The sequence below is a fragment of the Crotalus tigris genome, unplaced genomic scaffold (genome assembly GCF_016545835.1).
Source record: "Crotalus tigris isolate CLP2741 ecotype Arizona unplaced genomic scaffold, ASM1654583v1 scf7180000019466.1154592, whole genome shotgun sequence".
Taxonomy (NCBI): Eukaryota; Metazoa; Chordata; class Lepidosauria; order Squamata; family Viperidae; genus Crotalus; species Crotalus tigris.
This window is the reverse complement of record NW_024097552.1, coordinates 927,876-955,625: the sequence shown is the minus strand read 5'-3', so window position 1 is coordinate 955,625 and position 27,750 is coordinate 927,876. Positions and strand designations below refer to the sequence as shown.

At 43.5% G+C, this 27,750-nt stretch overlaps 1 protein-coding gene across 2 annotated transcripts in view; it reads right to left on the bottom strand.

Moving 5' to 3' along the window:
* Positions 1-27,750, bottom strand: part of PIK3C3 (phosphatidylinositol 3-kinase catalytic subunit type 3) — a 111,459-nt gene that overhangs the window by 14,180 nt on the left and 69,529 nt on the right. For both annotated transcript variants that reach the window (XM_039362476.1, XM_039362477.1), the window contains 2 exons: positions 21,090-21,258; positions 13,339-13,429 (listed from right to left, as the gene is read on the bottom strand). In XM_039362476.1, the coding sequence (XP_039218410.1) occupies positions 13,339-13,429; positions 21,090-21,258 (260 nt within the window). The remainder of the gene's footprint in view (positions 1-13,338; positions 13,430-21,089; positions 21,259-27,750) is intronic.

Below are 27,750 nucleotides of genomic sequence, written 5' to 3'. Positions count from 1 at the left end.
GTGAGATCTAGTCCCAACTTATGCATTACACATAATGGGTGCCCTTGGGTCAGTCATTCTCTCTCAGGCCAACCCCACCTCACAGGGTTGTTGTGGGAAAAAATATGAGGAGGAAGATATGTTGGATATGTTTGCTAATTTGAGTTATTTGCAGAATTAATAAAGGCGGATGCAAAACAAGAAAGAAAGAAAGAAAGAAAGAAAGAAAGAAAGAAAGAAAGAAAGAAAGAAAGAAAGAAAGAAAGAAAGAAAGGAGGGAGGAATCAAGCAAGGAAGGAGGGAGGGAGGGAGGGAGGAGGGAAGGAAGGGAGGGAGGGAAGGGGAAAGGAACCAAGCAAGAAAGGAAGGAGGGAGGGAGGGAGGGAGAAAGGGAGGGAAGGAGTGAGTGAGGAAGGAATCATGGAAGGAGGGAGGGAGGAAGTAAGGGAAGGAAGGAAGCAAGGGAGGAAGAGAGGAAGGAAGGAAGGAGGGAGGAAAGGAGAAAAGGAGGGAGGGAGGGAGGAAGGAAGAGCAAAGGCTATTTTAAATGACAATGATTATCTACGGACCCAGAAACTAATTTTCCTACCTTCATGACTTATCATTTTTACCTGGAGATTTATGGAATCTTTTGCATGCCACACATGATCTATGAATGAGCTACAGCTCATTTCACTACATCTAACAAAAAGTAGAGGGGGGGGGGTGAAAAAAAAAACCAGGAAGAGTTCAGATCTGCTTTTCTTTGATCTCATGAAGCAAGCAACACAGAAAAAAAAAAATCAACATTTATCTAACCGACACAGTTCATCTAACCAATGAGGGACACGATCCTCTCTTTTTGCGGTTTCAGATGTAAGACTGCCCGTAAAGCAATAATCTGCCTCAGGGGAATACTGGATTAAAAACCTACAGAATAAATTTAGCTTTCTTTTTTTTCTTTTTCTTCCCCCCAGACAGAAGCTAACAGTGCTTGCCTCAGCTCCTCAGGGCAATCTGATATCAATGTTTAATGACCGTATGTCACAAGCTTTGGAGTTTTACACGCCGCAAAACACACACAAAGAGCAGAGTGTTCACATCCCCTCCACAGCTTGTCCGACGGCCTTTTTATAAACACCTCCTCACCGAGATATTTCATATTAATGAATTAAGAATTAATCATCAGCCAATCACTCTGAACGCTACGGTACCTGTTGCTAAAATGAGAACTGTATTATAGATCCTTCTGATGACCCTTGAATGAACTACTTCCTAAAAATTTCATGACTTTGCTTGTTGCAATGTGAGCATAAAACATAGAACAGAGTTGGAAGGGACCTTGGAGGTCATCTAGTCCAACCCCCTGGTCAGGAGGAAACCCTATACCATTTCAGACAAATGGCTATCCAGACTCTTCTTAAAAACTTCCAGTGTTGGAGCATTCACCACCTCTGAAGGCAGGTTGTTCCACTGGTTAATTGTTCTCACTGTCAGGAAATTTCTCCTTAGTTCCAGGTTGCTTCTCTCCTTGATTAGTTTCCATCCGTTGCTTCTTGTCCTGCCTTAGGCACTTTGGAGAAGAGCTTGACTCCCTTATCTTTGCGATAGCCCTTCAAATCCTGGAACACTGCTATCACAAGCAAACAAGGATAGAAGAGACTGGACAACCACATGACTGTGATTGAATAGGCTCCTGCCTTGAGTAGGGGGTTGGACTAAGACCTCTGAGGTCCCTTCCAGCCCTATTGATTCTATGTTCAAAATCACAATTAAGAAGGGGACAGTTACTCCATCATTTTTGGTCCTTATCTATCTATCTATCTATCTATCTATCTATCTATCTATCTATCTATCTATCTATCTATCTATCTATCTATCTACCTACCCACCTATCTACCTACCTACCTGTTATCTATCTATCTATCTATCTATCTATCTATCTATCTATCTATCTATCTATCTATCTATCTATCTACCTACCCACCCACCCACCCACCCACCCACCTACCTACTGTTATCTATCTGTCTATCTATCTATCTATCTATCTATCTATCTATCTATCTATCTATCTATCTATCTATCTATCTATCTATCAGGCGCAAATCATTAGGAGCATTCGTTGAGTTCAAAGCACAGAAGTTTATTGTTGCTAACTGTACACAAGAACCTAGTCAACTAATGGTCAAAGCAAAATTGGCCCTAGTTAAAGGTCAAGAGGATTCACAGAGGGCTGGTATCTTGTGGCTATGCAATGACCCCAAACCGATGACACATTTAACTCCATCTTCCAGCTCAGCCCGATCTTCTTCAACAATAAATACAAATACACCAGAAGTCATCTGCATCTCTCTTTCCAGATTTTTGTTCATTAGCTCGGGCACTCTACAAGTATGAAACCTGACTTGGATGCTACACAAAGCTCTCTCTACTCCCAAGAGCACAAATCAGAAGACCCGTCCAGACGTTCCTTTCACAGTCCAACTGGATTGATTGGATTTATATCAGAATTGGAGTGGATTGATTCTTTTTTGGGGGCCCTCAATTTTCTGTACCTCTGGATGATGGAAACCAACCGGGTGGAGATGGAAGGAAGAACATGTACGAGTTTCTCATTTGGTAGTCAATTGGCCCAGGTTAGATTCTCAATAGCTTCACTCACAATCTGGAAGATGAATTAAAAGTGTGCCTTGCTGTTCAGCTGCTTACTGTTTCACAATATACTGTACAGGTAGTCCTCGAATTAGAACTGTTCAATGTTACGGCACTGGAAAACAGTGACCTACAACCGTTTTTCACACTGACGGCCGTTAACAGCATCCCCGTTTTCACCTGATCAAAAATTCAGACACTTGGCAACTGGCTCATATTTATAACAGTTGCAGGGTCCCGGGGTCAGGGGGATTCCCTTTTTTGTGACTTTCTGACCGGCAAAGTCCATGGGGGAAGCCAGAGTCACTTCACAACTGTGTGGCTACTGTAATTTGACACATGCAGCGATTCGCTTAGCAACTGTGGCAAGGAAGGCCATACGAGGAGGCAAAACCCACTTAACAAATGTCTCAGCCACAGAAATTTTGGGCTCAATTGTGGTCGTAAGTCAAAAATAATTTGTAGTTCAGTTTTCACCTCTCCTCTCTCCTCCTCTCTTCCCTTTCCTTCTCTCCTCTCCCATCTCCTTTCCCCCTTCCCGCCTCTTCTCTTCTCTCCCCTCCCCTCTTCCTTTCTCTCCTCTTCCTCCCCTCCTCTCCCCCTTCCCTTTCCTTCTCTCCTCTCCCATCTCCTTTCTCCCTCCCCTCTTCTTTTCCCTCCCCTCTTCCTTTCTCTCCTCTCCCCCTCTCCTCCTCTCTCCCCTTCTCTCCTCTCCTCTCCCTTCCTCTACCATCTCCTCTCGTCCTTCCCTCCTCTCCTCTCTTCTCTCCCATCTCTTCTCCCCCTTCCCTCCTCTCCCCTCTTCTCTCATCTCATCTCCTCTCCCACTTCCCTTCCCTCCTCTCCTCTCCCTTCTCTTCCCTTCTCTCCTCCCCTTTCCCCTCCTCCTCTCCTCTCCCCCTTCCATCCTCTCCTCTCCTCTCCCCTCCTCTCCCCTTCTCTGCTCTCCCTCTCCCCTCCTCTCCCCCTTCCCTCCTCTCCCATCTCCTCTCCCCTTTTCTCTTCCTTTCTCTCCTCTCCCATCTCTTCTTCCCCTTCTCTCCTCTTTCCTCTTCTCTCCCTTCTTTCCTCTCCCCCTTTTCTCTTCCCTCCTCTCCTCTCCTCTTCCCTCCCCTCATCTCTTCTCCCCCTTCCCTTCCCTTCTCTCCTTTCCCCTTCTCTTCCCTCCCCTCCTCTCCTCTTCCTTTTTCTCCTCTCCTCTCCCGTTCTCTTCCCTTCTCTCCCATCTCCTCTCCTCTCCCGTTCTCTTCCCTTCTCTCTCATCTCCTCTCCTCCCCCTTCCCTTCCCTCCTCTCCTGTCCTCTCTCTTCTTCTCTTCCTCTCTCCTCTCCCATCTCCTCTTCTCTCTCCCTTTCCTTCTCTCTTCTCCCTTCTCTCCCATCTCCTCTCCTCTCCTCTTCCCCCTTCCCTTCCCTTCCCTTCCCTCTCTGAAAAACACCACCCTCCAAGATGCTGAAAGAGATGAAGAGGCAACAGTAGGAGCCAAGTTGCCATTTTCTCTAGGCCTTCTCCTCACTTTTATACAATTAAATGGGAGAAATAAATTATTAGAGCCTAGGAAAGCGTTGGACGAGAATCCGTCATTGCCATATCGGTCGAGTTCCTCCTGGAGGGCTGAATTTGGAAGGGCTGCTTTTTTTTCCCCCTAAGGAGCTGGAGAAACCTGGAGAGTTAAAAGAAGACCGACACAACTGTCAGGGAATGCAAAAAGCAGCTTCTTTATCGTCTGCACCCATCAGCTTTTGAGACGAAGCAGCAGTGCCCTCTCGCTGCAAGAGAAGGAGGCCTGGAGCATGGCAACTGGCTGAAGCAACCCAGCCTCTGGGTTTTCTTTTGTCTGCTGCACATGGCTCATTGATCCCCAGATGCTTCCTTATTAAAAGGTCATGCTTACTATGGAAGACACATGCTGAACTACGAGGCAGACTGGTTAGGTTAAAAAAAATAAAAGAAGAAAGAAAGAAATTCAAGGAACAAGGAAAAAGAACAAAAGCTGGGTAAAATTCCCGGCTTGGAAGCATTGCCTGGAGATCCATTATTATAAAGTCTCAGCCAATCTTTTCTCGGATAGGATAAACTATGTAGTGAGAGGCAGTTTGGTCTAGTGGTTAAGGCAGCAGGCTAGAAAGTAGGAAGTTGTGATTTCATGTCTCACTTTAGCCAATGAAAGTCGTCTGGGTGACTTTGGGCCAATCACTAGGAGACTGAGAGTTCTAGTCCCACCTTAGCCATGAAAGCCATCTGGGAGACTTTGGGCCAATCACCAGGAGACTGAGAGTTCTAGTCCCACTTTAGCCAATGAAAGCCGTCTGGGAGACTTTGGACCAATCACCAGGAGACTGAGAGTTCTAGTCCCACTTTAGCCAATGAAAGCCGTCTGGGAGACTTTGGACCAATCACCAGGAGACTGAGAGTTCTAGTCCCACCTTAGCCAATGAAAGCCGTCTGGGTGACTTTGGGCCAATCACCAGGAGACTGGGAGTTCTAGTCCCACTTTAGCCCTGAAAGGCAGCTGAGTGAAGGCAAGACAAGAAGCAATGGATGGAAACTGATCAAGGAGAGAAGCAACCTGGAATTAAGGAGAAACTTCCTAACAGTGAGGACAATTAACCAGTGGAACAGCTTTACCCCCAGAAATCGTGGGCATCCCTGGAGGTTTTTAAGAAGAGACGGGAGAGTCACTTGTCTGAAATGATATAGGTTCTCCTGCTCGAGCAGGGGGCTGGACTAGAAGACCTCCAAGGTCCCTTCCAACTCTATTCTGATAGACTGACGTTAGGCCAGTCACTAGAAGACTGAAGAGTTCTGGTCTTCTCACAGTGATGAGAAAAGTAAGGTCGTACAATTAGGAAGGAAAAAGCAAATGCACCGGTATAGAATAGGCAGTATTTAGCTCAACAATAGTACCTGTGAGCTACTTCTCATGATCCTGATTCTGTTTATACAAAACAAGGATTGTATTAGCTTTTTTGGCTGCTGCTGCACACGGCTGGCTCATGGTTAAGCGATCGTCCACTAGGACTCCAAGGTCCTTCTCACAGTTGCTGTTTTTGAGCCAGGTCTCACCTAATCTGTACTTGCACCTTTTATTTTTTCCTGCCTAAATGTAAAACTTTGTTTTCCTCCATGTTAAAACTCATTTTGTTGGATAGGTCCCATTGTTCCAGTTGGTCAAGATCTTTTTGGATCCTGAGTTTGTCTTCTGGAGTGTGGGCTACTCCTGCCAGTTTGGTGTCATCTGCAAATTTGATGAGTTCCCCTTCAATTCCATTACCTAAGCCACTGATGAAGATATTGAAGAGTCCCATCCACACGTAGAGAAGTAAGCAATGGGGTACCACGCAGCCTTGTGGTACCCCATTGCTTACTTCTCTACGTGTGGATGTAGTACCATTAAGATGTAGTAATGTAGTACTTACATCTTAAGGGTACTCCATGGAGATGTACTGCAGTTTATGCTGTCGAAATAGCATACTGCCTCTGCTCCAAGCAACTCTTCCTGTGAATTCTTTAGATGATCTATGCTGGATTTGAACCCAGATCTTTCTTCTAACAATGGTTAATCATAAGTTTTGCTTCCAATATATTGGGATTTTTAAAAGGGGGGCTTTTCTTTCGGTCATGCAAGAACTATGTGTCTGGTTGGATAAAATTCAGGGAATTGTGCCAATTTAACCAACTGTGCTGTTCTTGAGATATGTACACAGATGTTCAGAGCTGCTGGAAGAGGAGAAGGCAATTGGGTTGAATATGGAGGAAAAAAATGTGCTTTTAGCACTGGATGAGCTGCAAATATGCAAAAAAAAAAAGGAGAATAACTTCTCTGACATACATTTATGGAGAGGAAAACGTTTTAAATATGCCATAACTGTGAAATTAAGTAAATTTAGATCTAGTTGTTTTTCGAATCTTCCCCTGTGAACTTGGCACCTCTAGGGATAAAAAAAAAAAATGCCTTCACTCTGAAGTTGCACTTACTCAGAACAAACCGAGTGCAAATTTATGCATGCTTTTCCTTCTCTGAGTGTTTAAAGCTGAGGTTTGATATCAAATGTCTGAAATATAAAAGCATTCATTTCCTTCTACCAATCCCTTTTGTCATTTAAATAGACCAATTTGCACCCACTGATATTTAAGCATTACGGAGGAAACTGCAGACCAAAATATTTCTCTGTCTTGGATCACTATAGCAACTGTATTCTTCATTAAAAACAATCGAACTGCATAGAGTCATCTGTCTCCCCAGAAAGTGGTATTAACATTAGATTTGAGGTGTTCTCCTCATATCCCAATAATTATAAAGGAATCCTTCCTTCCTCCCTCCCTCCCTTTCCTTCTTTCCTTCCTCCCTTTCCTTCTCTTTCATTTTTCCTTCCTTCCTTTCCTTCCTCCCTCCCTGCCTCCCTTTCCTTCTCTTTCATTTTTCCTTCCTTCCTTTCTTCTTCCCTTCATTTTTCCTTCCTTCCCTTCCTCCCTCCCTCCCTTTTCTTCTCTTTCATTTTTCCTTCTTTCCTTCCTTCCTTACCTCCCTCCCTCCCTTCTCTTTCATTTTTCCTTCCTTCCTTCCTTCCCTCCCTTTCCTTCTCTTTCATTTTCCTTCCTTCCTTCCATTCCTTCTTTCCTTCTTTCCCTCCCTCCCTCCCTTTCCTTCTTTCATTTTTCCTTCCTTCCTTCCTTCTCTCCCTCCCTCCCTCTTTCCTTCTCTTTTATTCCTTCCTCCCTTCCTCCCTTCCTCCCCTTCCCTCCCTCCCTTCCCTCCCTCCCTCCCTCCCTCCCTCCCTCCCTCCCTCCCTCCCTCCCTCCCTCCCTTCCTTCCTTCCTTCCTTCCTTCCTTCCTTCCTTCCTTCCTGTTGTAACCTGGAGATACATGATGTGGTATCTTTCCCCCTCTGTTGAGAAAGGGATGTTCAATATTGACATAGATTAGTTTTTTGACCCCTCTTTCAAACCAGCGGTCCTCTCTGTATAAAATGTGGACTTCGAAAGAGTAGGCTTTGTCTTTTAAATGCAGATGGACTGCTATGTCACAATTGAACAACCTTCTCTCAATAGAGGGGGAGGGATACAACATCATCTACCTCCAGTCTACAACACCGTCCTTTCAGCAATCCCAAGAAGGCTCCACACCCATTTGAACCACTCAGGGGACCCGAGGACACAAAAAAATCTCCAAGCGGCCTCAACAACTCTCTAAAAGAAGCGTATGACCAGCGGTCTGCGAGGAATATAAATCCTTCCATTTCCCCACCATTCCAGTCAGAGCTGAGGAAGCTTCTTGGATGAGAATTGAAACATCTTCAAAGAAAAAGAAGAAAGTCCAGTTGCCTCCTGAAAAAATGCACCTTTGCGACAACCAGGTCCTGGAGGACATAGAACCTCCACAGACATTGAGATGACACCCTTCAAATGGCGCCGGAGCATGAACAGATTTCCAGAAAACATCACAGTCTCCAGGAACAGACAACACAGACTCATTGCCAACAGCTTGCGCCCATCTTCAACGGTGAAGAAACCCCCACCATCCAGTCAGACCCTGAACAAGCTTCTTGGGGGAGAAGCGAAACATCTTCAAAGAAAAACAAGAAACTCCAGTTGCCCTTTGAAAGAAGCACCTTTGGGTTAACCATGAATTGGGGATGAGTGAGAAGCTCCATAGACTTTATCTGGATATCCATGCAGGAGGTTGACACTGCCCACCTAGCAGTTCGAAAGCATTCAAATGCGAGTAGATAAATAGGTACCACCTCGGTGGGAAGGTTACAGCATTCTGTGTGCTTGGTGCATCATCATCAGCATCATCATCATCATCATGTTGGAAGGGATCTTGGAGGTCATCTAGTCCAATCCCCTGCTCAGGCAGGAAACCCTATACTATTTCAGACAAATGGCTGTCCGGTTTCTTCTTAAAAACTTCCAGTGTTGGAGCATTCATAGCTTCTGGAGGCAGGTTGTTCCACTGGTTAATTGTTCTCTTTGTCAAGAAATTTTTTCCTTAGTTCTAGGTTGCTTCTCTCTTTGATTAGTTTCCATCCGTTGCTTCTTGTCCTGCCTTCAGGTGCTTTGGAGAATAGCTTGACTCCTTCTTCTTTGGGGCAGCCCCTGAGATATCGGAACACTGCTATCATGTCCCCCCTCGTCCTTCTCTTCATTAAACTAGACAGACCCAATTCCAGCAACTGTTCTTTATGTTTTAGCCTCCAGTCCCCTGATCATCTTTGTTGCTCTTCTCTGTACTCTTTCTAGGGCCTCAACATCTTTTTTTACATCGTGGTGACCAAAACTGGATGCCGTATTCTTAGTGTGGCCTTACCAAGGCCTTGTAAAGTGGTATTAATACTTCACGTGATCTTGATTCTATCCCTCTGTTGATGCAGCCCAGCACTGTGTTGGCTTTTCCGGCAGCTGCAGCACACGGCTGGCTCATATTTAAGGGATTGTCCACTAGGACTCCAAGATCCCTCTCACAGTTACTATTGAGTAGTAACTCATGACCATGGAAATATCTTTGGACAAAGCTGTCTCCCTCGGCCCAGAAACAGAAATGAACAGCGCCCCCTCGAGTCCAACACAACTGGACAAGCAAAACCCTTTACATTTACCTCACAAACCCAACGCTTTTTATACGGCTTCACCCTTCTTCTGCGAAAGCAATCTTACGGCGGACTTCATCGGCCGCCAGCGGGTAATTTAATTTTGCAGGTCAAGGCAAAGTGGATTTTTATCTGGTTTGAGTTTCTCAAAATATATATGGATTTCTTGTTAAAGCTTTTGAGGAGGGACGAGGTGTGGGTGGGAAAAATCAATCCAAAGCACCAAAAGCATCTCTTTTGATTTTTTTCTCAACAGAATCGTCTCATTTCAATTGTTTTTTTTTTTTTAGCAAACAGAACATGGCAGCTGAGTGTTTCTTTTTTTTTAGTCTGTATAGACCAGGGGTGGGCAACCTTGGCTCTTTTATGACTCATGGACTTCAACTCCCAGAATTCCTGAGCCAGCCATGCTGAGGGGAAAGGGAGAGGTTTCCAGGCTGAGCCATGCTAGCTCAGGAATTCTGGGAGTTGAAGTCCACGAGTCATAAAAGAACCGAGGTTGCCTACCCCTGGTCTAGGAGGCTCACCACTTAGAACAGGAGGACTTAGCACAGGGGTAGGCAACCTTGGCTCTTTTATGACTCGTGGACTTCAACTCCCAGAATTCCTGAGCCAGCCGTGCTGAAGGGAAAGGAGAGGTTTCCAAACTGAGCCATGCTGGCTCAGGAATTCTGGGAATTGAAGTCCACGAGTCATAAAAGAGCCACGGTTGCCTACCCCTGGCCTAAGTTCTCCTGTTCTAAGTGGTGAACTTCCTAGCTCCGGGGGTAGGCAACCTTGGCTCCTTTTAATGACTTGTGGCAACTTTTATGACAACTCCCAGAATTCCTGAGCCAGCATGGGGGAACTATGGCCCCCTCATGACTCGTGGACTTCAACTCCCAGAATTCCTGAGCCAGCATGGCTCAGCTTGGCAACCTCTCCTTTTCCCCTCAGCATGGCTGGCTCAGGAATTCTGGGAGTTGAAGTCCACGAGTCATAAAAGAGCCAAGGTTGCTTATCCCTGGTTTAGACCAATTAATCTCTAGCAATAATATAGAAGTGATGGGACCATTTTCTGGTCCATAATAATTATCATCATTATTGTTTGTGGGGTACTCACTAGTCTCTAAGCTTGGTTGATTTCTTGGAGAGGTTTCATTACCTAGCTACCATTGCTAGAAAGGATAATGTTACTTAGTTTTGTAGTGAAATATCTGCAAGAATACAACTTGCAGAGCCCACAATCCTTTCCTCCTTTTCCTCCTCCTTCTTTTCTCCTCCTCCTTTTCTCTTCCTCTTCCTTCTCTCCATTAACTCCATTCCCTTCTAGCACTGATGATGTCACCTAGTTGGGTCATGAAATGTCTGCAAGAAAACCACCAAGTTTAGAGAGCACCAAGGACCCCACAGTTGTCCTCCTCCTCCTCCTCCTCCTCCTCCTCCTCCTCCTCCTCCTCCTCCTCCTCTTTCTTTACAGAAACTCCATTCCCTTCTAGCACTGATGATGTTAACTATTTTGGTAATGAAACGTCTGCAAGAAAACAACCAAGCTCAGAGACCCCCCCCCCAAGGACTTCACAATTCAACCTTGAGCCTACAAATATGCTCTTTTATCAGTATTATTATTATTATTATTATTATCTTTTATTCATTAGACATGAATATCAGTCAAATGAACATTCAAATTGGCTGGCACTGATGGTTGACACGGTTTGCTACAAGCATCCTAAGATATAAGATGTTCCGAGTAGCAGAGTTTTTTTGTAGCATTGCTGGAGTTATTGCAGGAAGCTGCAGTTTCTTGATGTGTTTTGCAAAGTTTTGGGACATGGTTCCCAGTGCCCCGATCATCATCATCATCATCATCACCATCATCACCACCACCATCATCATCATCTTCCTTTCTCTCTATTTCTGGTGTTTTGGGTGGACATAACTGGGAAAAGATGGTCCTTCAAACTACAAGGAGAGAGCCATCATAGAGAAGGCCCTTCTTCTTGGTCTCACCAGATGGACCTCCTTAAGAGAAAGGATCCATAACATATCCTTCCTCCCCATTCTGGTGTTTTGGGTGGACTAGGAAAAGATGCTCCTTCAAACTACAAGGAGAGAGCCACCACAGAGAAGGCCCTTCTTCCTGGTCTCACTAAGTGGACCTCCTTAGGAGAGGAGACTCATAACACCCCCTACCTCCCCATTCTGAGGAGTCAGGTAGATATAACCGGGGAAAAAAACAGTCCTTCCAATAATAACGCTAGCATTTTCTCTACACCGTTCGCCTTGTGCTCTCAAGATAACATATTATACCCGTCCAACTTTCTGTCCTTAGAGATATTGATTATGAAGCTTTCACAGGGATCACAATTTATCAGACAGAGCAATTTTTCCAAAGCTGCAGATTTTTTTTTTTTTTTTACTCTTTTCGACTTGCCATTAAAAGGAAGAAGATGCAGCAGACAAAGGCAACGGGACTCCTTACAGTAACTTGGTTATTAAAATCAATTGCAAAAAAAAAAAGAAGAAGGAGTTGGCAAAAAGCAATTTAAAGAGTCAGCATAATAAATAAAATTCAGACGTGCAAGTATTTGTATAATGAGATCTGTTTTCAGAAAGATTACAAAGCCCTACGAAACCTTGAGGGGAAAAAAAAAGAAGCTTTAAGGGTTTGACATATTTAAAGGTAATATGAACGCAGGGAGAGTGAGAGAGAGGGGGGGAGAGGTAGAGAGGTAGAGGGAGGGAGAGAGGGAGGGAGGGAGAGAGAGAGAGAGAGAGAGAGAGAGAGAGAGAGAGAGAGAGAGAGAGAGAGAGAGAGAGAAGAAAATAAAATAAAAATAATAAAATAAAATAAAATTAAACAAAACAAAACAAAATTGATTGCATGCTTTTGAACTCCCCGACTGACAGGCACGAAGTTCAACCCAATGAAACATGTAAGTTACATGCCAGATATTCATAATCAACTTGGCAAGCTGTGGCTTAGTTAGAAGGAAACATAAGCAAAGATTATGTTTGATTTTTTTTCTTTTTTTCTTAAAGTAGAAAAGCTGGCTCTCAAGACAAAGTCCAAGAAGAAGACAAATACTGTACCATCTCATCAAGCAACGTTGCATCTCTGACAAAGAAAGGATGGGATTAAATGTTAAATCACAAATTGAAAGATAGAGATGAAAGCAAGTTGGCAGAGAGGGAAAGAAGGAAGGAAGGAAGGAAGGAAGGAAGGAAGGAAGGAAGGAAGGAAGGAAGGAGGGAGGGAGGGAGGGAGGGAGGGAGGGAGGGAGGGAGGGAGGGAGGGAGGAAGGAAGGAAGGAAGGAAGGAAGGAAGGAAGGTGGATGAAATCCAGGATGCCTGCCAATTCTGCTCTTTGATGGCCATGATTCCACCAATTATATATCCCTGACAACTGGATGAAACATCAACAGTGTTGGAGCATTCACCACTTCTGGAGGCAGGTTGTTCCACTGGTTCATTGTTCTAACTGTCAGGAAGTTTCTCCTTAGTTCTAGGTTGCTTCTCTCCTTGCTTAGTTTCCACCCATTGCTTCTTGTTCTGCCTTCAGGGGCTTTGGAGAATAGCTTGACACCCTCTTCTTTGGGGCAGCCCCTGAGATATTGGAACATTGCTATCATGTCCCCCCTCATCCTTCTCTTCATTAAACTAGACATACCCAATACCAGCAACCGTTCCTTATATGTTTTAGCCTCCAGTCCTCTAATCATCTTTGTTGCTCTTTTCTATACTGTTTGTAGAGTCTTTTTTACATCGTGGTGACCAAAACTGGATGCAGTATTTCAAGTGTGGCCTTACCAAGGCATTGTAAAGTGGTATTAACACTTCACGTGATCTTGATTCTAACCCTGTTAATGCAGCCTAGTACTGTGTTGGCTTTTTTGGCAGCTGTAGCACACGGCTGGCTCATATTTAAGTGATTGTCCACTAGGACTCCAAGATCCCTCTCACAGTTGCTACTATTGAGCATACTATACCTGTACATTTGGTTTTTCTTGCCTAAATGTAGAACCTTACTTTTTCACCACTGAATTTCATAAAAATATTGCTCTTCACGTCCAACTGAATCTGTGTTCTTGAAAATTCTAGATTCTATATATTTGGGGGGGGGGAGGGAGGAAGTATATAAGAAATGGGTTCCTTACTTTTTTGACGGTCTTATCTGGTTCAAGAGCGATGTCTGGAATGTTGGCATCAACCATCAGAGAGAACAAGTTCAAAATCAAGTTGGAATATCTGTGGAGAAGAAAAGGCCAATTAAGCAATGAATACAAAGTGTGTAATGTCCCAAAGTTGCTTATTCAAGAGACAATTGGACATCCTTGTTTTTCTTTGAAGACGTTTCGCTTCTCATCCAAGAAGCTTCTTCAGCTCTGACTGGACAGTGGGGAGTGGAAGGATTTATACTCCTTGCAGACAGTTGGTCATTTGCCTTCTTTTAGAGGGTCGTTGAGGCCACTTGGAGAATACAGGAGAAAAAACCCATCAGGACCAGATTCAGCAGTCCATCTGCATTTAAAAGACAAAGGCTGCTCTTCTGAAGACAGCAAAGTTCATGTTTTGGACAGAGAGGACCGCTGGTTTGAAAAAGGGGTCCAAGAGGCCATCTAGGTCAAGACTGAACAGCCCTCTCTCTCAACAGATGGGGAAGGATCCGACATCATCTATCTCCATTCTACAACACAATCCTTTCAGCACTTCTAAGAAGGCTCCACACCCATTTGTACCACGCAAGTGACCCTGAGGACACAGATAAACTTCCAGGTGGCCTCAACGACTCTCTAAAATGATGCAAATGACCAGCTTTCTGCAAGGAGTATAAATCCTTCCATTCCCCCACCATCCAGTCAGAGCTGAAGAAGCTTCTTGGAGAAGAAGCAAAATATCTTCAAAGCCAAAGAAAGCAAGTCCATTTGCCTCTTGAAAAAGCACCTTGGGACAACCATGACCTGGATGATGGAGAATCTCCACAGACAAAACTGTGAAATGCAAAACACAAAGCTTCTGCTGATCAAATTCATCACCTGTCTCAAAATCAGGACGATCTTTTCTCCAGAAGAAAATGAGCGTGATTGCTATGACTAAGAAAAAAAACAAAAAACCCCGAGACCAGCAGAGACATTTTACAAAAACGAAAGACCCCTAGTCCTTCTTTTCATTAAACGTGCGCTGGAAGGGACCTTGGAGGTCTTCTAGTTCAACCTCCCACACAGGGCAGGAGACCTCATATCATCCTGGTCGAACAGTTGTCCAGTCTCTAAAACCTCCAGTCATGGAGCACCCACAACTCTAGGAGGCAAGCTGTTGCAGTGATTAATTGTCCTCACTGCTGGGAAATTCCTCCTCATTTCTAGGTTGGATTCCTCCTCTGAGTAGCTTCCATCCATTGCTTCTTGTCCTGCCCTCAGGTGCTTTGGAGAATACGTTGGATTCGTTTGGATCACAGGTCCCCAAACCTTTTGGACACCAGGGACCGCTTCGACGCCGAGTTTTTTTCCGCCGACCGGAGGGTGTGTGGTTTTGTGTGCTGCCTGCATCCCACGGATGGAGCTTCGCTTGCTTGTACGGACCGGACGGTGGCATGCCACGGACTGGTACTGGTCCATGGATCGGGGATTGGGGACCTCTGCTCTAACTAACACATTTGAAGCCTCATCTCCCCCCCTACACCCCTTTACTCTAAAGATGAAAACAATAAAGCACATAGTTGCAGCTAGGTTTTCACTCTTGACAGACAGGAGCTGGAGCAAGAAACGGGAGCTCACTCCACTGTACGGAGCTCGGAGCTCGAACCCGGGCTATTAGCATCCGGGACCCCTTGTTTTAGATTACAGAATAGAGTTGGAAGGGACCTTGGAGGTCTTCTAGTCCAACCCCCTGCTCAAGCAGGAGACCCTATACCATTTCAGACAAGCAGCTGCCCATTCTCTTCTTAAAAACCTCCAGTGATGAAGCACCCACAACCTCTGAAGGCAACTTCTGTTCCACTGGTTGATTGCTCTCACTGTTAGGAAATTTATCCTTAATTCAGATTTGCTTCTCTCCTTGGTCAGTTTCCATCCACTGTTTCTCCTCCCGCTGCTTCGGGTGCTTTGGAGAATAGTTTGACCCTCTTGTCTTGTAGGAGCCCCTCAAATTTTGGAAGACTGCCATCCTGTCACCCCTAGTCCTTCTTTTCATTAAACTACTCGATGTACCCAATTCCTGCAACCGTTCTTCATATGTTTTAGCCTCCAGCCCCCGCATCATTCTCGTTGCTCATTCTTGTTGTTTACTATATCTGTTAGAACACCTTCTCTCCTTAATTTTTCTGTAAGCACTTCAGTGAATATGCGCACTTAAGCTTTTAATGCCTATCCTCAGGTTGAGCTTTGAGAAAATAACCATTCAGACTCTCTCCCAGCCTGCAATAATTTATTGGAAGCTTGATCCGGCATCTTGGTATCCTGGCAGAAGGATTTATAGCATTTATTGCCGCCATGTGCCATCTTGTGTTCTGATAGGAGCATTTCATTTGCTTTTCTAAATTGTGGGGTTTTTTTTTGTTTCATTGTGATGAAACACAGGTTTGATTCAGAAAAAAGGGGGAAAACTTATTGCCTACTTTGGAAGAATGGACACTTAAAGTGTCTAATTTAGCAGAAATGGCGAAAATCTCCGCCTATTTGAAGGATCATTCACAAGAAAGATATATTATGGTTTGGAGAAGATGGATTGATTATATTCAGAAGAAGTATGAAACTGAAAAGTATTACCTTGCTTTTGAATAGATTTTAGATAATTATTAACAGTATTAATTGTATTATTATTTTTGTCTTAATTTGTTAATATTTGTTTTGAGAAGGAGTTAAAGTGTATTATGGTTTTGATTGATAGTTTAGTTGGTTTATGTTAGCTAGATTATGTTTGTTTATTTGTTACCTTGTAATCAGCTCTGGGAAGTAGGGGAGGGGGGAGGGGATGGGTGGGTTTATATTGTAATTTGCAAAACTTTTAATAAAAAAAAAGAAAGAAAAAAGGGGGAGAACATCAGGGATTTTTAAATACGTTAAAATACATGTATTTTAGCAGCAGAAGTGACTAAAAAAAAACAGATGGGGTGGAATGTAGTCTGGATTCCTCTCTCTTTTGGGAATCCAGACTACATTCCACCCCATCTGGGTTTTTTACAAATTAGGTCAACCTCCAGCTTTGGAGTAACTATTTAGTCACTTCTGCTGCTGTTGGTAAAGAGGCAGCAAAGCATGGGAAGTTTAGTAGGAAGGAAGGGAGTTAAAATGGCTTCTCCCTCGCGATTCTCAAGGTATATCTGTAATTTTATGCAAATAACTGCTTTAGTTTGACAAGATCCTGTCAATAAAGGAAACTTTCTCAGAAGGAACTTCATGTATCTTTCTTGATTCCTAGGAGAGGTCTTCTGGTGGAGAAGTTTGAGATCTCCAGGCCTCGACCCTACACACTCAACAATTCCACTAAAACTCCAATTTGTGGTTGCCAATCCAGGACCCCACATTCCAAAACCACTCAGGCCTGGTAAACCTGGTTAAACATAGAAAGCTGAAGAGAATGGATGCTTATTGTAGGGTCCTTGGTGCTCTCTGAACTGGTTGCTTTCTTGCAGATGTTTCGTCACCTAACTAAGTATCATCATGGGTGTTAGAAGGAAGTGGGGTATGCTCTCCACACTGATGATGTCACCTAGTTGGGTCATGAAACACCTGCAAGAAAACAACCAAGCTCAGAGGACCCCACAGTTCTCCTCTTCCTCTTTTCTTCAAAACCCACTCCCTTCTAACACTGATCATGTTACCTAGTTGGGTCATGAAACATCTGCAAGACAACAACCAAGCTCAGAGGGTACCAAGGACCCTACAGTGATCCTCAGGGTCACCTGAGTAGGTGTGCAGATGGGTGTGGATAATCTGGCCTGTAATTCCCTGAGCCAGATTAATGCAATTCTGGCGAAAAGGGAGTTAGATGTTGAGGCTCTTATAGCCCATCTTCCGGAATCTGAGCGGAAAAATCCGATATCTCGCTCCCTTCAGATTGAGGTGGAGAACCGTGATCTGAGATCACATACTCCCTGGGATGCATAGTTTCCGTGGGCGTAGGGGGGTTTGACGGTCCTTGGACCGGAATGGCCCTCCCTGAAGCCGCCGTCTCTGATAGTGGTTAGAACCCAAATTGTCCGTGGTGGTACTTTCCCATTTGTGGAAATATAGTGCCAGTCTTCCACCAATGGGAGGAATCCGCCTCAAGTCACTTTGACTTTCGGAAAGGACGAGCACCTCTGCCGTGAAAGGGCCGCTTAGCCTAGAATTGTGGCTTTGGCTTGTCTCTGTAGCTGGACCGGTCCGATGAGCGGGTATCGGCCCTGCTTGAAAGGGCTGATACCCGCTCCATGTAGTTCGGTCTGAGCCAGACTTGAATGACGGACGCCGGTTGTATGGAGAAAAACAGACATTTAGCTACGCAGTTTGGGATGAACCTGCTTCGGATGATGCGGGAGGATGAATGTTTCCAGAAAACATTGCAGACTCCGAGGACCATTGGCGCTTCAGTTTGAGATGCAGACAACACAGACTCATCCCCAACAGCCTGTTCTTTCTTCAACACGGAAGGGTTGGGAAAACATCCTGCAGCCCAAGAAGGCCCTACACCCTTTTGCACCGCTCAGGTGACCCTGAGGACACAGGTAAATCTCCAAATGGCCTCAACGACCCTCTAAAAGAAGGCAAATGACCAGCGGTCTGCAAGGAGTATAAATCCTTCCATTTCCCCACCATCCAGTCAGAGCTGAAGAAGCTTCTTGGATGAGAAGCGAAACGTCTTCAAAGAAAAAAAAACAAGAAAGTCTAGTTGCCTCGTGAAAAAGGATCTTTGGGATAACCCTAACCTGGATAATAATAATAATAATAATAATAATAATAATAATAATAATAATAATAATAACAATAATAATAATAATAATAATAGTAGTAAAGTTGGAAGGGACCTTGGAGGTCATCTAGTCCAACCCCCTGCTCAGGCAGGAGAGACCCTACACCATTTCGGACAAATGGCTGTCCAGTCTCTTCTTAAAAACTTCCAATGTTCGAGCATTCACCGCTTCTGGAGGCAGGTGGTTCCACTGGTTAATTGTTCTAACATGACTGAGAATCTGCGTTTCTTTCCTCCCCTTTCCTCCCAACCCTGCTTCAAGTGAATTCCGTGAGCCTGCTTTTGAAGCGCATTTCCTTCTCATTATTATCTTTAATATTCCCCACTTTCCTGCATTTTATTCCCCATACATCATAAAGCACCCATAAAGATGTCTAGCCCTTTGCATTCCGCTCAGTTCACGCAAGCAGGAAACTGAGACTAGCTCGGTGGCATTTTTACCTTAGCTGTCATATTTCAAAGGCAACCAGGCTGCAAATGTTAGATCCAAAATGCTTTTCACCTCTTTAGAATTAGTTTCCAGCTCTCAGCCACCAGGACCCTGAGCGAATGCAGTTCATCAGTGGCTAATCTGCCTCCAGAAGCTGTGAATGCTCCAACAATGGAGGTTTTTAAGAAGGGACTGGACAGCTATTTGTCTGAAATGGTCCAGCTTTGTTCTGTTCTATTCTATTCTATTCTATTCTATTCTATTCTATTCTATTCTATTCTATTCTATTCTATTCTATTCTATTCCTTTTCTCTATTCTATTCTATTCTATTCTATTCTATTCTATTCTATTCTATTCTATTCTATTCTATTCTATTCTATTCTATTCCATTCCATTCCATTCTAATTCTATTCTATTCCATTCCATTCCATATTTTCTTTTCTTTTCTTTTCTATTCTATTCTATTCCATTCCATTCTATTCCATTCCATATTTTCTATTCTATTCTATTCTATTCTATTCTATTCTATTCTATTCTATTCTATTCTATTCTATTCTATTCTATTCTATTCTAATTCTATTCTATTTCATTCCATTCCATATTTTCTATTCTATTCTATTCTATTCTATTCTATTCTATTCTATTCTATTCTATTCTATTCTATTCTATTCTATTCTATTCTATTCTATTCTGCTCTATTCTATTCTATTCTATTCTATTCTATTCTATTCTATTCTATTCTATTCTATTCTATTCTATTCCATTCCATTCCATTCCATTCCATTCCATTATCAGTGGAACAACCTGCCTCCAGAAGCTGTGAATGCTCCAACACTGGAAGTTTTTAAGAAGAGACTGGACAGCCATTTGTCTGAAATGGTATAGGGTTTCCTGCCTGAGCAGGGGGGGTTGGACTAGATGACCTCCAAGATCCCTTCCAACTCTGTTATTCTGTAATAATACAGATGTTATGATAATGCAAAATGTCATAAAAACAGTTCCTGTGCTGATGTTTCACCGTCTCATACAGGTCAACCTGGGTTACTTTCAAGGCAGTTACAGCATAAAGAATAATAGAGTTGGAAGGGACCTTGGAGGTCTTCTAGACCAGCCCCCTGCTGAGGCAGGAAAACCTATACCATTTCGGACAAATGGCTGTCCAGTCTCTTCTTAAAAACTTCCAGTGTTGGAGCATTCACCGCTTCTGGAGGCAGGTTGTTCCACTGGTTAATTGTTTTAACTGTCAGGAAGTTTCTCCTTAGTTCTAGGTTGTTTCTCTCCTTGATGATTGTCCCAACATTGCTTCTTGTCCTGCCTTCGGGTGCTTTGGAGAATAGGTTGACCCATCCATCTTTGTAGGAGCCCCTTAGATATTGAAACATTGCTGTCATGCCAACCCTAGTCCTTGTTTTCAAAGTAGAGATGTCATAAAATGCTGTATAAATTTTTGCAAATATCTGCTATCACTGAATGGACCACAGGCTTTCCAGACAAGGTAGTCAATTAAGCTTTCTAACCTCACCCCTAATCCTAACCCCTAATCCTAACACTAACCCTTAATCCCTAACCCTAACCTCTAATCCTAACCTTAACCCCTAATCCTAACCCTTAATCCTAACCCTAAACTCTAATCCTAACCCCTAATCCTAACCCTAACCCCAACACTAACCCCTAATCCCTAACCCCTAATCCTAACCCTTAATCCTAACCCTAAACTCTAATCCTAACCCCTAATCCTAACCCCAATCCTAACCACTAACCCCTAATCCCTAACCCTAACCCCTAATTGTAACCCTTAATCCTAACCCTACTCTAATCCTAACCCCTAATCCTAACCCTAACCCCAACACTAACCCCTAATCCATAACCCTAACTCCTAATCCTAACCCTAAACTCTAATCCTAACCCCTAATCCTAACCCTAACCCCTAATCCTAACTCTAACCCCTAATCCTGACCCCAACACTAACTCCTAATCCCTAACCCTAACCCCTAATCCTAACCCCTAATCCTAACCCCAATCCTAACTCTAACCCCTAACCCTGATCCCAACACTAACCCCTAATCCCTAACCCTAACTCCTAATCCTAACCCTAAACTCTAATCCTAACCCCTAATCCTAACCCTAACCCCTAACCCTAACCCCAATACTAACCCCTAACATTAAGCCCTAACATTAACCCCAACCCTAACCCCTAATGCTAACCAACCCTAACCCCTAACTCTAATCCCTAATCCTGACCCCAACACTAACTCCTAATCCCTAACCCTAACCCCTAATCCTAACCCCAATCCTAACTCTAACCCCTAACCCTGATCCCAACACTAACCCCTAATCCCTAACCCTAACTCCTAATCCTAACCCTAAACTCTAATCCTAACCCTAACCCTAACCCCAATACTAACTCTAACCCCTAACATTAAGCCCTAACATTAACCCCTAACCCTAACCCCTAATGTGGCAAGGAAATATCTCTGAAAGAATGACCCGATAGGTTGTAGGTTATCGAAAAACACAATTCTAACCTGCGGAGATGAAGGAACGCCGTGTAGCACTGCTTCCGAAATTCCTGGTACTGCTCGCTCTGCGTCCCTCCCATGCCTTCTACCATTTCCTTATTCAGCTTCATGGGGGGCGGAAGAGGCTTCGGATCACGGCCCAGAATGTAGCCGAAATCAATGTGGAAAAGTTTGCCTGCATTGGGAACGTTAGAAAAAAAAACAAAAAAACACAAAAACACTACAGGTTAAATTTACGGCTGGCAGGGAATTTACAAGGTTTTGCTCTCTCTTTACTACTTAGAATAACAGAATCAAAGAGTCAGGAAGGGACCTTGGAGGTCATGTAGTCCAACCCCCTGCTCAAGCAAGAAACCCTACACCATTTCAGACCAATGGCTGTCCAATCTCTTCTTAAAAACTTCCAGTGTTGGAGCATTCACCGCTTCTGGAGGCAGGTTGTTCCACTGGTTAATTGTCCTCACTGTCAGGAAGTTTCTCCTTAGTTCCAGGTTGCTTCTCTCCTTGATTAGTTTCCACCCATTGCTTCTTCTCCTGCCTTCAGGGGCTTTGGAGAATAGCTTGACTCCCTCTTCTTTGGGGCAGCCCCTGAGATATTGGAAGGCTGCTATCATGACTCCCATTTTCCTAGATTAGACATAACCAATTTCTGCAGACCTGTATGTAAGCAACCATCTTACTTAGCAACAGAAATGTTAAGACTCAATTGTGGTCCTACGTTGAGAACTACCTGTACAGGAATAGTAGGACATGGCCAAACTATATGAGTTATTGAATTCAACCTTCTGAAATGGCATAGGGTTTCCTTCCTGAGCAGGGGGTTGGACTAGATGGCCTCCAAGGTACCTTCCAACTTTATTATTATTGTTAAGTCTGGGGTGTTATGTTGCAGGTGCTTGTCTGTTTGAATTCTGAAGTCCCAGAGCAGTTTAATTTTATCATTTTCTATGACTTTCTCTATTTTCTGATCCCACCAGTTTTTGCTTACAGGCAAATGATATTTTTTGCAGATCTTCCAATGCACCATTGTTGCTACTTTGTCATGCCGCTGCTTGTAGTCAGTCTGTGCAATCTTCTTGCAACAGCTTACCAGGTGGTCCACTGTTTCTTCAGCTTCTTTGCATAGGCGGCACTTACTGTCTGTTGCTGTCTTTGACTTTGTATGCATTTGTCCTTAAGGCTTGGTCTTGTGCAGCCAGAATTAGTCCCTCGGTCTCTTTCTTCAATTTTCCTGCTCTTAGCCATTTCCAGGTCTTGTTATTATCGCTTTCCCAGCTATTTTTTTCATGTATTGGCCATGTAGTGCTTTGTCTTCCCATGCCTCTATTCTGTTCTTCATTTGGTTGTTGTTGTATTATTATTATTATTATTATTATTATTATTATTATTATTAACTCCTATTGAGGATTTTCTCGAAAGACATCAGAGAGATACTTTTTGCTCAGCTGGACCCAACTTCATACAAATACAAACATATTTCATCCTGCATTCATTTATCTAACAGAAATTCCCAGAATCAAGTCCGCACGGTTTGATTTAAAGATGAGATTTTAAAAAATAAAAATAAAATAAGCAGAATCCCAGAAGAATCAACTCTGTTGTACCATAGGTTACGTCCCTGATCGCTCAAAAAAAAACCCCCGGTAAAGGATATTACTCACACGAAGTGCAACACATTATTTTTTTTAAAAAAAAACCCAAACCCGTTTTAAATCAGCAGACTCTGATCTATGTTGCAAAAAATCACACGAGTTATTTAATTACGGACATTTAGAGAGCTTCTTCTCATTGCCAATTTATGTTGAGCCTGTCTTCGCGTTGAGTCTAAAGATGCACGCTTTTTATAGGAGACAGAGAGAGAGAGAAAAAAAGGAAGACAACAGAGTAAGTCCGGAGAGACTGTAACTATACTTCTTATCCAGCTTGGTATGGAGGGAATCAGAGGCGTTAATTAATCTGAGGCATATTTGCATATGTAACTGGTACGGTCGGTCTTGTGCACCAACACGTTTTAAAAGGCATCGGATCAGCAAGAACGAGAGTCAGTGGTGGAAAAAAGGTAAACAAGAGCCTCCATTCTTCATAAGTGGTTTGTCTGGAGATTGTCTGTCCTCCAGGTCATGGTTGACCCTCAAAAGTGTTTTTTTAAAGAGGCAACTGGGTTTCCCTTTTTTCTCTTTGAAGACGTTTCGCTTCTCATCCAAGAAGCTTCTTCAGCTCTGACCAGATGGTGGGGAATGGAAGGATTTATACTTGCAGACAGCTGGTCATTTGCTTTCTTTTAGAGCAGTGGTTCTCAACCTGTGGGTCGGGACCCCATTTGGGGTCGAACGACCATTTCACGGGGGTCGCCAAACAACGCAGTCCGCCATTTTTCCCCCTTTTCCTTACTGTGCTACTCCCTTTTATTCTATTGGCTTTTGAAAGCCAATAGAATAGACTCTCTTGAATAGAGTCTAATTCTATTGGCTTCCAAAAGCCAATAGGAATTGTCCAGGCTGTCTCTGCCCTGCTGAGCCCGCCAAAAGTCCCATTCTGCAAACGGTGCTGCTGAGTAGTCCTCGATTTACAACCGGTTGGGGGTCGTGGCATTAAAAAGGTTGAGAACCACTGTTTTAGAGAGTCATTCAGGCCACTTGGAGGTTTATCTGTGTCCTCAGAGACATCTGTATGGTGCAAATGGATGTGGAGCCTTCTTGGGGCTGCTGAAAGAACTGTGTTGTAGACTGGAGATAGATAATGTCATGTCCCTCCCCCTCTGTTGAGAGAGGGCTATTCAATTTTGACCTGGATGGCCTCTTTGACTCCTCCTTCAAACCAGCGGTCCTCTCTGTCTTCCAAAGAGTGGCCTTTGTCTTTTAAATGTAGATGGACTGCTGAATCTTGTCCTGATGGGTTTGTTCTCCTATGTTGCGTCATGCGTTCATGAAGAATAGAATAGAAAATATGGAATGGAACAGAATAGAATAGAAAATATGGAATGGAACGTAACAGAATGGAACAGAACACAACAACACAATAGAATAAAAAAATACGGAGTGGAATGGAAGGGAATATAGGGAAGGGATGGGTAAATATAGTAATAAAAAAAATAAAATCTGAGCTCATTCAGTAAAGGACAACTTGAGCACTACTTCACAAAGTATTAGTACTGATTTATAAAACCCTAGTGAGACCACACCTCGAATACTGCAGCCAATTTTGGTCACCATATCACAAAAAAGATGCTGAGAGTTTGGAAAAAAATCAGAGAAGAACAACTAAGATGATCCAAGGCCTGGAGACCAAAACAGACGAAGAACGGCTGCAGGACTTGGGTTTGGCTAGTCTAAAGAAAAGAAGAAATAGGGGAGACAGGATAGCAGTCTTCCAGTATCTAGGGGTTGCCACAAGGCAGAGGGGCCAGGTTGTTCACCAGAGCATTAAAGGGCAGAACGAGAAACAATGGTTGGAAACTGACCAAAGAGAGAAGCAACCTGGAATTAAGGAGAAACTTCCTGATAGTGAGGACAATTAACCAATGGAACAGCTGGCCATCAGAAGTCGTGGGTGTTCCATCACTGGAGGTTTTTAAGAAGAGGCTAAACAGTCACTTGTCTGGAATAGTATAGGGTTTCCTGAATGAGCAGGGGGTTGGACTAGAAGACCTCCAAGGTCCCTTCCAGCTCTATTCTATTCTATTCTATTCTATTCTATTCTATTCTATTCTATTCTATTCTATTCTATTCTATTCTACATTCTAAATTCTTATTCATAATTTTCCTTCGTGTAGCTTTTATCAGCCTTTCTTGTTCTTTACAGAGAGAAAGAACAGGTCTTGATCTTCTATGCAATATCCTTTCAGCTATTTGAGTATTTTTCTTTAGTCATCTCAAAGTCAAACACTGCTTGCCCTTATGGTCTCTATTAAGTTTCTAGTTCTCTGCCTCTTCAAGGTTCAGATTTCTCTAAATCTTTCTTCAAGTGTGATGCTCAGAGCTGGATATGGGACTTGGACTGGGAAAGTCAAAATCTACCTCTGAATTCTTTTTATCCAAACTCAATCTCAGTTTATGGGATAACACCCCATGTATTCCCTTGTTTTTCTATCCCATCAAACATTCTAATTTTCCAAGTGTTGCAAACACACAATTCTGGATTGCAGATCTAGAATCTTAAATCTTTTGCTCCAATTCATTCAAATCCAAATCTATCATTTGAAACCCAGGACCATGTTTTAATCCAAGGATATCCAAACTTGGCAAATTTTAAAACTTGTGGATTTTGATTCCCAGAGTTCTTCAGCCAGCCATGCTGACTGAGGAATTCTGGGAGTTAAAGTCCACAAGTCTTAAAGTTGTTAAGTGCTGGCGGAGTAATTCTGGAAGTCTGCAAGTCTTAAAGTTGCCAAATTTGGAGGAGAAACGATGAACAAATGGACTTTTGAAAACTATCAATTGAGGGCCACGTCTGCCTCTCCATGATAAATTTAACCTAGGTTCACAAATTGTCATCCTGGTTAAGAAATTCAATTGTGGTGCTGTCCCAGCAGGCCATGCCCGATGGAAGAGGCCACATTAAGAATTAACATGCTGCATTTTCTACAAACCACTGAAGCATAAGCCTTCTCTTCCCTTCCAAGCTCCCCGTTGCCTGCTGTGTAAATTCACCTTCCGGAAAGATCTTTTTAAGCATGTGTTTATTTATTGAGACATCCATAAGGCAACCTGACTCTTTCCGACTCTACAGGGCATAAAGAATACAAAACACAAATCATTTTGTCATTTTGCTAGGCATCTGGATGCAGATGATTTTTTTATTATTATTATTTTGAGAGGAGTTTGGTGCAATCCGGGATTATAATTTCTTCTTCTGCCTTCCTTCCGATAGACAGACCAGGGGTAGGCAACCTTGGCTCTTTTATGACTGGTGGACTTCAACTCCCAGAATTCCTGAGCCAGCCATGCTGAGGGGAAAGGGAGAGGTTTCCAAGCTGAGCCATGGCTGGCTCATGATTCTGGGAGTTGAAGTCCACATGTCATGAGGGGGCCATAGTTCCCCCATGCTGGCTCAGGAATTCTGGGAGTTGAAGTCCACAAGTCATAAAGCGGCCTAGGCCAGGGGTAGGCCGCCTTGGCTCTTTGATGACTCATGGACTTCAACTCCCAGAATTCCTGAGCCAGGCATGCTGAGGGGAAAGGGAGAGGTTTCCAAGCTGAGCCATGCTGGCTCAAGAATTGTGGGAGTTGAAGTCTGCAAATCATTAAGGGGCCATAGTTCCCCCATGCTGGCTCAGGAATTGTGGGAGTTGAAGTCCATGAGTCATGAAGGGGCCATAGTCCCCCCATGCTGGCTCAGGAATTCTGGGAGTTGAAGTCCACAAGTCATTAAGGGGCCATAGTCCCCCCCATGCTGGCTCAGGAATTCTGGGAGTTGAAGTCCACAAAAGAGTCAAGGTTGCCTACCCCTGGACCAGACTTATATATGTTAACAGGAAGGAATTGTACAAAAAAAAAAAAAGAACTTATAAGAAAGGCTAGGGAAAAAAGAGAAAAGTCAGATTAATATCATAACTGAGGATCTGATGGAAAAGAAAAAAAAACCTCTTTATTCAGTCTGAATAAAATTATGGTCACTACCTAATTAACTGCGACTAATAAATGCTTATTAAACATGCACTGTGTTTTGAAAGCAGCAGAGTGTATAATAGCAGCTACGTTTGTCGAAAAGTCTTTTAAACAATCTACAACCCAGGCATATAATTAACAGATCTTGAAATAGTGTGTATGTGTATGTGTATGTGTGTTGCTCTGCGTGTAAAAGAGTCTGTCAAGGACCAATTAGCGATGCTGTTTTATAAAGAACAAATTAGGCAGATTGGAAACGATGCCGGCTTTATTATCCATCCTTTTAAGAGGTTTATTTTTCTTGGGCCCATCTGCCTGCCGCCGTCTCCGAAATGCTGGCTTGGATGACTTAACCGCAGTGATCCAACTGTCGTGGCAAATGTTTTTCGAACGGCTGACACCAGTTGCGCTCCACGTGTGTTTATCGTCTTTTCACAATGATTAAGTCTGCATAACACGGTGAATCTGGTTTCTCCATTAACCCACTCACTGGCCTGGAAGAAGATGCCGGGCCACGAATTAAGTTAGAGCAACCAAAAGAAGAATGTGTTAAAACTAACCGTGTTTTGACCCAATCCGGAAATGCAGGTTTGAAAAGGGTCCAGTTTTTGCGGGGTGAGTGAACATAATCAGGAGGTTGATCTGTATCCTCAGGGTCGTCTGACTGGTGCAAATGGGTGTGGAGCCTTCTTGAAACTGTTGAAAGGACTGTTTTGTAGACTGGAGATAGGTGATATCATATTCCTCTCCCTCCGTTGAGAGAGGGATGTTCAGTCTTGACGTAGATGGCCTCTTTGACCCCTCTTTCAAACCAGCGGTCCTCTCTGTCCGAAATGTGGACTTTGCTGTCTTCAAAAGAGTGGCCTTTGTCTGTTAAATGCAGGTGGACTGCTGAATCTTGTCCTGATGGGTTTGGTCTCCTATATTCTTCAAGTGGCCTCAACGACCCTCTAAAAGAAGGCAAATGACCAGCTAGCTGTCTGCAAGGAGTATAAATCTTTCCATTCCCCCACCATCCAGTCAGAGCTGAAGAAGCATCTTGGATGAGAAGCGAAACGTCT